Below are 11,472 nucleotides of genomic sequence, written 5' to 3'. Positions count from 1 at the left end.
CGACGAATGTTCACTCGCTGCTGCGTTGGTCCTTGGTCCAGGGTAATAGTGCCATTGTCGTGCACCGCAACGATGGTGAATGGCCCGTTAGCCACATTCCGGTGTTTGTTCTTTCTGTCTTTGGCTGGAATGCGAACAATCACGTGGTCGCCTACTTGGTAGAAGTGCTGTAGTCTGGTAGAGTTTGCACGGTCATTCTCTTGTAGAATAGCATCAAAGCGTTTCTTGCACAAGTAGTTCCAATTTGCTTCATAAAGCTTGCGAGTAATCAGATCTTGCCCAAATATCATGTTTGCAGGAGTAGTTCCCAGAATAGTGTGGTAGCTTGCGGCGCAACAATGTGAGCATGATAAATCGGACTAATAACCCGCTGGAGAAGTACAATCGCGATTTTGCTGCTCGCATTGGTGCGCCACATCCAAGTATTCTCGTCTTCATTGAAGCTGCAAAGGCAGAGGCACATTCCTACATAAAATTGCTGGACGACATCAAGCATGGTCGACAGAGCGCTCCTGCTCATGCGCGGTCTGTGGACGTTGAAGTCCCCGGGGAATACATGGCGTTTGAGTAGCATTCTGCATTCTGTAAGCCATAAGATATCTCTCGTTGGCATGGGTAGTGTAGCCTTACAACTTTCGTATTTGTCCTAACTGTCCTAACTGTCCTAACGATCCTATAACCCATGCCGAAGTTTTGTGCCAATACCGTAATTTATGACAGTAGGTATTAGGACAAGTTAGGACGTTTAGGACGCTTTTAGTACGGAAAAACTTCTTCCCTAACGCCATTCGTGTAAAATACTTTCTTAAAATTGGATTTATCTTTCGCTAAGAGTTTTTTTGAATTCTGGTATAGCAGCCATAACTGAGTTATAGCAACCTTAAATGTCGCATATTATGGTTGCGGTAACGACAGTATCACGTGGCGGCACAACATTAAGGGATGCGTTTCATACACGCTATCTTTTTAACGGGCACTTTCGATTTTGTCAGCTACCTCTTTCATCGTATTCATCACCCAGCATGCTTGGGCCCTTCACGCTGAGTGCGTTAGTAGGCCTGCTGCTGGCGTCTCAAGAGGCTTTTGCTGCCTGCAGTAGCTGGTCTAGCCGCTACCAGACCAACCTCAAGGGCGTCTGCGTCTGCAACGCCACTCAATGCGACACCGTCTCGAATGACTACAAGACACTGACTGCGGGACAAGTCGGCGTGTACACGTCGTCCAAGGCTGGCGACCGCTTCGCGTACAAGGTCGTCAATGTCGACGCGACGGCTGCCAGTAACCCCACGTTCACGGTCGATGTGTCTACGCAGTACCAGACGATGGTGGGCTTTGGGGGCTCCTTCACGGATGCAGCTGCTATTAACGTGTACAAGCTGTCGTCCACGCTACAGCAGATGGTACTGGACCAGTACTACTCGGACAAGGGGCTACAGTACTCTCTAGGACGCGTGACTATCGGCTCCACGGACTTTTCGACGAGCATCTACTCGTACAACGACAACCCGGGGGATCTCGCGCAGGCCAAGTTCTCTATCGACGTGGATCGAACGTCGAACAAGATTGACTTGATCCAACGCGCTCTCCGCACGTCCACGCGTGATGTCAAGCTGTACGCGTCTTCGTGGGCTCCTCCTGCCTGGATGACGACAGAGAACACGACGATCAACTGCGCAGTCAAGGGCAAACCCGGTGAGGCGTACTGGAAGTCGCTGGCTCTGTACTATTCCAAGTTTTTCGACGCGTACAAGACGGAGGGCATCGAGTTCTGGGCCATGACGGTGCAGAACGAGCCCACCAAGTCCATTCTCCAGACGTCGGCGTGGCAGTCGCTGCGGATGTCTGCCGAGGTGCAACGTGACTTTGTCAAGCTGGATCTGGGTCCCACTATGGCCCAGAGCCACCCTGACCTCAAGATCATTGCAGGCGATGACCAGAAGTCAGGCATCTTGGACGAACTGGCGCCGTTCCAAGACCCAGAGTCGCTCCAGTACATCAGCGGACTGGGCGTCCACTGGTACCGCAACTTGGACTTTTTCTTCTTCGGCATCGGCGGAGACTTTGACAAACTCTTGACGTTCCATAATAAATTCCCCAATGTCTTCATGCTCGCCACCGAGGCGTGCGAGGGATTCCTTCCGAGCTGGTTAGGCACCGGCTCCGGTCCGTCTCTGAAGGACGAGGACAAGAGCTGGTCTCGTGCGGAGAATTACGGCCGCGACATCATCGAGGACGTCAACAACTTTGTGGTCGGCTGGACCGACTGGAACTTGGCTCTGGATACCGCGGGAGGCCCCAACTGGGCCGAGAACTTCGTGGACGCGCCCATCCTGGTGGACGAAGAGGGCGGCGCCGAGTTCTACAAGCAGCCGATGTTCTACGTCATGGGCCACTTGTCCAAGTTCGTCCCTGCTGGCTCGCGTCGCGTCGACTTCCCCAAGTCCAAGACGCTCAGTAACTTCCCCCGCACGGCGTTTGTGACGCCAGACAAGAACGTGGTGCTGCAGTTCTTGAACCGCGATAACTCGGACGTCACGGTCAGTGTCAAGCAGACTGACGCCAAGACCTTCACGCTCCAGCTGCCGGCGCACTCGATGCAGACGGTCATTCTCCCTGCCTCGAGCGCTACGAAGATCCAGTCGTAACTGCGGACATGAGTGCTATAAATCTTCGTTGTTAATAGTAGTACTGAAGATTCTGCCGATTAATGAAAAAAAATGCAGTTTGATTTCAATGAACTAAGCCCGTTTGTCGCACTACAGTAGCCGATTTTTATGGTAATAATTCTCGTTTTAGGCTTCCCAGTAATCAGATCACCTGACACGGGAAAGAAAGATGCAAGGTATTCTTTACACCAACAGCGAGTCTTGGCTTTTGACGAGGTTAGTCTGGGAGCGCTTGAATCTTATAAATTAAATCCATAATGGCATGATCTACTTACTGTATGTATTTCGGTTGATGGAGCAAAACCATTATTTATTGAACTACTAGTACCGATTTACACTTCATCAGATAATTTATTGCGGAGTTTTATTCTCATTTATAAAAATGCCATAATCGGAGGCCCTGGGTATTACGATGCCTATTATGTTCACATATTTCGGCCACTATCTTCAGTTGCGGGTTGTGGAGAGCACGGGAGCTGTGATTTCAAATCACTGACTTGTGAATCTTTGCGAAGGCAAGTCTGACCAGGCCGATCAGATACATGTGCACGGTTTCCATTACACAAGGAGCAGACCGACGGAAAGTATGTTTTGCAGACCCAGTCTGCAAAATCAGCCTGAGACGGTGAGTGAAACACAGATTCTCATACAGCTTGTCAAGCTGCGCTTGGGTCTTGCACAGCGTATCGTGTCCGGAAAATACATGTATTGTATCGACAGCATACTTCTCACTATTGAATCTGCCGCCTTCGAAGTCTCGATCACTTGTTTTTTTTTCATAGTCGAAGTCGTCTTCCACTAAGATGAACCTCCGCGCCTTCCTCATCGCCGCCGTCGCTTCCCTAGCTGTAGCCAATGCTAAAGTCAGCCGAGACAACCACGATGAAGTGCAGCCGTTCACCCAGCCGCTACCGATCACCGACTCACAGAAGTCTGCTGTCAAGTACAAACCCCAGCTTCACATATCGTATGGATGTCACCCGTACCCTGCTGTCGAGCCCAACGGCTCTGCTAGTGGCGGTCTCGAATGGTCTGGACCTGCTGATGGAGACTGCACGGGCTCCCCACTGGGCTCACAAGTGTACTCTCGTTCGGATTGGTACAAGAACAAGTGGGCCATCATGTACGCTTGGTACTTCCCCAAAGGCCGCTATGGGCTCACTGGCCACCGTCATTACTGGGAGTACGTCGTCGTCTGGGCAGACAGCTCTACGTCTACCAGCTCATCAATCCAGGGCGTGTCCATGTCTGCGGGTGTCGGTCACGCCAAGGCTACTCCCCCGATGCTCAAGTACATTCACGGATCGAGTGTCAAACTTGACTCGTATTTCAGTTTTCTAGGAAGCAAGGCGGCTCTGCAGCTTACCAAGGAGACCGGAGAAACTCAGGATCTTATCACTTGGGACCAGATGACCGTAGCAGCTCGTGATACGCTGAACAGTGACACTCTCGACGGTAACGTGTGGCTCACGAACAAGGACGAAGTGCCGTTCAAGGACACTATTTTCTTGAAGCGACTCGAGGATGCATTCCCTTTTTAAGAAGGTTGACACGTGGGAAGTATACAGCTGGAAACGTTCGAAATATATATTCATTTTCGATTAATAAGGAGCCGTGGCCAATGGTGTTTAGTGGTGGGGGCCTCTCATTTGCTGCACCCAATACCGCCCTTGGACCTTTGATAAACTTCAGGATGTGATGATCCTGAAGCCAAATCAACAATTGTTTATAAGCTAAAGTATGATCTATTTGCAAATCCGATATGGTCCATCCCCGCGAAAACGGGGTGCAGTACTGTAATACCCTTTCAAGACGATGATAATTCCTTATGTGATTGGCGACGCTCGGTCATTAGCGACAAATCCAGCAGCCAATCAAATTGATTTAAATTTCGTGTCGTCGCGCTTTATGTGCTTGGCGACCAATATAATTTTAGCATGTTATATAGCTTTTTTATGCAGGTATCTTTTATGCTGGCAGAAAGGCTGGACCACCTCAAGAATTTGACTGTCGCCAATCACATAAGGAATACGGTAATTTTGAACAAGTTCCCAGCACTACTGTTACAGTGTCTCGGTTCTTATAGTCGAATCGGTTGTCGAGAATCTGAAAAATGCTCTGAAAGTTCTTCGGTGCAGTACGGTAACGAGTAAGAATAAATTGGAGCCCCTGGCAATATCGAAAATATCGCGGTTCCAATCATAAAACTGCCATTGGCGTTTTCCCTCTACAATGGCATTTTGAAAGATTGTACTCCAACAAGAATTACAAGATTGCAAAAGCCGCGCGCGGGCTTCGTCGGCGGCAGGATCATACCAATATCACGTCCTTCACCCTCCTAAGTGTCTATAACCCTTCTTAATAATGAGCACATGCAACAATTTATCTGCTGGAAGCCATTTCGCAAGCGGCGTGTGCTAGACTGTAACGGAGTACGTAGCCCAAGTGTACCCTGGTTACATGAAGTGTGACACTTCACACTTCAGGTGTATGACACGTCATACTTCGGGATATTTGGTACAAGGTACCAAGGTCGTTCACAGCCAACCATTGGTCAAACGACATTGCATTTCTATAGGTAACTTATAGTTTGTATTAAACCCAAACTTTATCTACCTATAAATATACTCAGTTTACAATCTACCTTATTTAGGTCACTTCGCTCTCTTTTAAATAAAGAGGGGGCCTGTGAACTGCCGCTCACTGAGAGTTTGTATAATCTCGGAAGATAACTTCCTCTAGCACAAGGTGCTGTGTGACCCCGTCACACTTGGTAGCACTAGTAGTCAATCCACGCCACCGCGGGTAGACTACCTGAACCTCTCCGAAGTTCGTTGCCATGGACAGGAACGACTTCTCCCATATGAACGACTCTCAGTTCGAGTCGGTTCGGAAGATGGCAGGCATCTTCGAGATAGAGGCCCTGCAGAGCCTGGTGGTGTCAACACCGGCTGAGCAGCTCGAGCGCGTCAATACGCTCGACTCGTACGAGCAGGGCCTCATCGCGCATGTGCGGGAGAACCTGCAGGCTCCGGAAGCAAATCCGCCTCACCCGAAGCCAATACGGCTGAAGGTTAAGCCGTATGAAAGGGAAGGAAGGCGAGAGCCTTCACTTCTGGTTCCGAGAAGTAGGGCTCGCGATGGACGCGGCTCTGATCTCGACCGAGCTACTTCGTGTTCCTTTGCACTCTCCAACCTTAGCGGCCGTGCTAAGAGTTGGGTGTACACACGGGAAGCAACGTCCCCTGGATGTTTCACCTCCTGGGCTCAGCTGTGTGAACAGCTCCGAGCCGCGTTCCTCCCGGCAAGCTACGAGTACCGCCAGCGTTCGCGCTTCCTCTCGTGTAAACAAGGGAGGCGCGAACGGCACGAGTATGTGCAAGAGATACGGGAGCTCACGGCGTCCCTAGTGAGAAACCCACTCAACGAACACATCAAGACGACTGAGTTCATGGACGGCCTTCGAGTGGGCCCCGCACGCACTCAGCTGCTCCGGGTGCAGTCAAGCACCCTTGAAGAGGCGATTCAAGTGGCTCTTCAAGAAGAGTACGGTCATCGCCAGGCGCGTACGCCGGCCTCAGCATGGCCTGGGATTTCCTTGTCGGCTCCCGGTCGAACAAGCCCCAACGGACCAGTTCCCATTGAGCTCGGGTCCAAATGATAGGATCCTGGGCATGCCCTGGCTTGAAAAGCACGAGCCCTGGATCGACTGGCCAGGCAAGGCAATCGGTGCCAGCCGCCCTGCTCAGTCCGCCAGAGCACTGGTGAGTCCTGCTCCCACCCCTGTCAGGACCCGGGGCGCCCGCAAGGGCTGCCTGGGTACCAAAGCATCCGGCAGTGCTTGAAAGTCGTCGACATATATGACGACTCCGAGGATGCTTTGATGGTGGCAGCGCCCAGAAGAGGCGCTGGCCAAGTGGGTAACTTAGGTCCACAGGCGGGTAACTTAGTTCCGCAGACAGCTGCAGCTGTCACGAACACTGAGAACAGCGTGTTCGGAGTGGGTAACAGAGTTCCACTCACGGTCGCCCAGACCTTAACTGAAGAGGAAGGCGTCGAACACGCTTCCTGTGTGGGTGCCACGGTGCCACTAGAGGCCACGAGTGCCTCGGATGTCGTAGCGCCGACATTCCTAGACGTGGGCAGCAAAGCTCGACGTCACGGTCGCCGTCGTCAACGACGCCGCCGCCGCCTCAAGTCGGATCCGAACTTCGTTCCGATCGACGTCGCTTCAAGCGACTTGGAATCCAGGGCCCGGGTTCCTCCGACAAGGCCGGTGAAAGAGTGTTATCACATCTTCGATGGCGAGACCGGTTTACCCGTCAAGGCATCTGGTGTCCACTTGGAACCGTTGTCCGAGGTTGCAGAGATACTGCACCTCGAGGAAATGACGGCTGAGTCTTTCCTGACCAATATCAAGGCTGGAGAGATTGCTGAGATGGTACTCATGAGACCTGAGACCGCTCGGGAGGAGCTGAACACCTCCTCTGTCTTGGTGAGAACGTCCTAGAAGACCTAAACAAGCAGCGTCAGACGCGCTTGGGTTCTGAGATCCTTAAGAACCCCACGGATTCGGTGTATGCTTTGGTGACGGAGTATGCGGACGTGGTGAACAAACACCCACCGACCCAACTCCCACCAGATCGAGGTGTACGGCATGAGATTGATCTCGTTCCTGGCACAAAGTTCTGTGTCACGAGGCAATGGCCTCTCCCGCGCGAACAGTGCGAGGTCATTGATGCCTTCTTCGCCGCGAAAGCGAAGGCAGGCATGGTGTGGGAGTTGAAATCCCCGCACTCGACGTCAACTTTCTGCGTTCGGAAGCCGAACGGAAAGTGGCGTCTGGTTCACGCTTATAACAAGCTGAACAACGCAGCGGTGCCGGCCCAAACACCAATCCCACGAAAGGATGTGTTGTTAAACAACATGGCCGGTAGCGTACTGTACAGTGCGCTGGATTTGGTTGACGGATACTACCAGATCCTGATGCGAGAGAGTGACATCCCACTCACCGCGGTGAGAACTCCAAGCGGCATGCTCTGGGAGCGGCTCGTCATGCCGCAGGGCTTGTCTAACGCCCCGGCGACCTGGTGACGCTATTGTTCCGCCCTTTGCGTACCTTCGTACAGACGTACTTCGACGACATCTTCGTCCATAGCCGTGCCGAGGGAGGCAAGACGGCCATGGAGGTGCATCTAGGACACCTCCGTCGAGTGTTGGACGTACTGCGAGCAAACAAGCTCTACGCCAACATCGACAAGTGCGTTTTCGCGTCACCAGAGATTAAAGTTCTCGGTTGCTTCGTAAGCAACGTAGGTGCTCGGGCTGACCCAGACAAGGTCAAGGCCTTAGCAGCATGGCCAACGCCCCGATCCCAGAAAAATCTTCGAAAGTAGTTGGGTTTGGCCCACTACCTTATCAAGTACAGTGCAGGGTACGCGGGCTTTGCTAAGCCCTTGTCGGGCCTCCTTTAAAAGGACGTCGACTGGCACTGGGAGCAAGAGCACCAGGATGCCTTTGACAGCATCAAGGCCAGTTTTCAAGAGGCCCCTGGCCTGGCCTTGCCGGACGAGACGAAGCTGTTTAGCGTCGTCTGCGATGCCTCCGACTACGACATCGGGTGTGCATTGCTGCAGGCCGAGACGGCCGGACGCGAACGAGTCATCTCGTTCCAGTCCAGGCAGCTCAAAGCAGCCGAGCTGAACTACCCTGTCCACGACAAGGAGCTCCTGGCAATGAAATATGCCCTTGGGAAGTTTCGTGTTCACCTTCTGGGCTCGAGGCCCTTCGTGATCTACACAGACCACGCGTCCTTGAGGACGGCGACTAACTCGCCTCACTTCACCCAAAGGATGGCGAGGTGGCTGTCCTTCTTCGCGGAATTCAGCTTCCGCGTCGAGTACAAGCCGGGCAAGCTCAACGTGCTTGCGGACGCCCTCTCTCGGCGTCCTGACTATGAGTTGGCCCATATCACACGGGTGACAACGGATCTATATGATCGGATACGCATGGCGTATCGGGTCGATGAGGCTGTCGCGCCTATCGTCAAGTTCCTCACGGCAGGAATGAGCGCGAAGTCCGACTGGCTTTCGTCGCGACAGCGCTCCCGGCTCCACCGATGTGAGTTGAAGGATGGCCTCCTCTATTACCGGATGGAGCCCAATGAGCCCCCACGGGTGGTCGTACCCAACGACGAGAATCTGAAGCTCGACATCCTTGCGGAGGCGCACGACGCGCCCTCCAGCGGCCACTTGGGCCGCGAGAAGACCTTTCTGTCGATCTCTCAGTCCTTCTGGCGGACCCACATGTACAAGTGGGTCGCCCGGTACGTTAAGACATGCGAAACATGTCAGCGGGTCAAACTCGCAGGGCACTCGTCGGCTCCACTACAGATCCTGCCCGTACCGGCTGACTGTTGGAAGTCGACGAGTCTTGACTTCATCTTTGGGCTTCCCGCCGACGGACACGGCAACACCGGAATTTTGGTGTTCGTGTGTCGGCTGAGCAAGATGGTACATCTTGCTCCAGTTCCCGTCACTGTTACGGGCGAACAAACCGCAAGGTTGTTCGTCGATGGCGTGTTCCGCTATCACGGTCTCCCGGAGACGATTGTCTCGGACCGAGACCCGCGGTTCACTGCTGCGTTTTGGAAAACGCTGTTCCCTTTACTGGGAACTCGTCTGCAGATGTCCACTGCGGACCATCCGCAGACAGACGGCCAGACAGAGTGCGTCAATCAAGTGCTCGAGGACACTCTGCGCAGTGTGTGCGCGGCAGCACCACGTACGTGGTCGACGCAGCTTCCAGTTGTTGAGTTTGCGCTTAACAGCGCGGTGCACGCGTCCACGGGGCTCACGCCGTTCTACTCGACCGGCTTCCGTCACCCCAGAGTGCCTCTCACTCTTCGAGGAGACACTGACTCCTCTATTCTAAGTGGGGGAGAGGCTCGGAAAGCCCTTTCCTCCCAGGTCTCGGATGTGGGACCAGTTTCGCCGCGGAAACAAGTGAAATCCTTTATGGATACCAAGCTGAGCTCTGTCAGCAGGGTTCGCGACGCCATGGCAGCGGCCCAGGATAAACAAAAGGAGTACTCCGACAAACATGGAAGAGGAAACTTAAGTATATTTAAGGTGGGAGACTTAGTGTTGCTAGACATGAGGAGCCTACCTCTTGACACTGTCAGCTCTGTCGGCAGATGATGAAGCACCGCTTCATCGAACCACTTGCAGTCCTGGCCAGACATGGTGCGTCGTACACCATCGACCTGCCAAAATCAATGACGACGCACCCGACGTTCTATCATGGACGTCTTAAGCGGTACTTTGACCCGCAGGGGGTTGCTGACTCGCTGTCCCCCTTGACCCATCTCCTCGAAGCGAGGGCCGGTCACATACGTCGACGAGGGCGTCGGAACAGGCACCCAAGCCTCGGTCGGAACGGCAAGGCTGCGGTCAAGACCGTACGCCAGAGGGGCTTCGTACGAACGGACCCCGGCGCCATACGCCGAGTACGCTGGGTACGCCGGGTACGCACCACACGCGAACGCCTGGGAGTGCGTCGAAGGCGGCTCCGGACGTGGCAACAGAGCCTCAATCCGTCGGATCATGCGAAAGGCCTCGTCCAGATCGGACGAAGAGGCCCGGCGATCCACCCGCAGGTGCAGGTTCGCGACCTCTCGCTCCAACAGGTCCACGCGGACCGCAAGGCGAGCGAGCTTGCAAAGATTCCTGGCCTGGGCGGCAGCATCACCGCCAGTCTTAAGGCCAAGTGCGATCTCAAGCACGAGGACACGTTGACGGAGACGGTCAACCTCAGGGCCCTGTGTCGGACCCGCAGTCGGAGCACTCGGATGAGAGTGGCTTTCGGGAGGCGCCGAGTACTCGTACTCGTACGAGGACACCTCCGCCCCTGCTTGACCGGAATGGAGAAGCCCACTTCCACGTGGAGCGGATCCTCCAGGAGCAACGGCGTCGCGGTAAGCGACAGCTCCTCGTGAAGTGGAGGGGTTATGCCCACTCCGAGAACTCGTGGGAGCCGATTGAACGGCTCCTGATTAACTGCCCGGCGGCTGTCGCAATCTGGGAACAGAAGCGGCGGCAGCTTCGTAAGTAGGCCGGAACTTTCTTGCCCCGACCGGGGTACGGACGATGAAATACAATCCCGTACCCGCGCTCATCGTGAGCGCTGGAAGCCGCGTGCTTCAGGATGTCCCTTGGCCAGCATGCGCTTGTTGATCAAGTGGGCAAACGTCACACGAAGATCACGTTGGTCCAGGATGGGGGACAGCAGCTGATCTTCATGGAGCTCCCGTAACTCCGTGGATGAGTACTTAAGAGACTCCACCCATGCCCAGAACATGTCCTCACAGGAACGCCACGTGGGACAGCTCTCGGCCATAACCCAGGGATATCCCCAAAGAGGATAGAGACCACCCCGGGTCTCCGTCGTTCAACATGTTGTTGATAGGGGTAACACCTACCATGTACGACTGCACTGGAGAACTGGCCGTGTACGAAATACCGGAAAAGATACCGGCGAAGAAGTGGTGGGCGATGACCTGGTACACCACACGCTTGCAGAGCAAGTCCCAGAATTCCTTAATGTACTTGCGAAAGTCCAGACGCTCGGCCTTCTCTTCCTTGATAAAGTACCAGGTAAGAGGGATCGCAGGAGCCGTGAGCGCCACCATAATGATCATAAGCTGCGGGAAGCTCAGCGAGAAGTCGAAGTCGCCACCGTAGTCCTCACCGTTAAAGCAGAAGCCGACGAGTAGCTCACCGAAAATCACCAGAGTCGTACGCACCGT

The 11,472-nt window shown here is 54.0% G+C and overlaps 2 protein-coding genes across 2 annotated transcripts; both read left to right on the top strand.

Moving 5' to 3' along the window:
- Positions 1–494: 494 nt before the first annotated feature.
- On the top strand, positions 495–2,645 carry PITG_19939 (glucosylceramidase, putative; the record flags this gene model as incomplete). Its single annotated transcript, XM_002895689.1, has 2 exons — positions 495–584; positions 993–2,645. 2 exons carry the CDS (start codon positions 495–497, stop codon positions 2,643–2,645), a joined length of 1,743 nt encoding a protein of 580 aa, XP_002895735.1.
- Positions 2,646–3,409: 764 nt separating this feature from the next.
- PITG_19938 (NPP1-like protein) lies at positions 3,410–4,242 on the top strand (the record flags this gene model as incomplete). Its single annotated transcript, XM_002895688.1, has 1 exon — positions 3,410–4,242. The coding sequence occupies one exon, from the start codon at positions 3,470–3,472 to the stop codon at positions 4,205–4,207; it is 738 nt and encodes a 245-aa protein (XP_002895734.1).
- Positions 4,243–11,472: the final 7,230 nt, after the last annotated feature.

Source organism: Phytophthora infestans, genomic scaffold, assembly GCF_000142945.1.
Source record: "Phytophthora infestans T30-4 supercont1.140 genomic scaffold, whole genome shotgun sequence".
NCBI lineage: Eukaryota > Oomycota > Peronosporomycetes > Peronosporales > Peronosporaceae > Phytophthora > Phytophthora infestans.
Note: the sequence above shows the minus strand (reverse complement) of the source record. Positions and strands in the feature narration are given on the sequence as shown.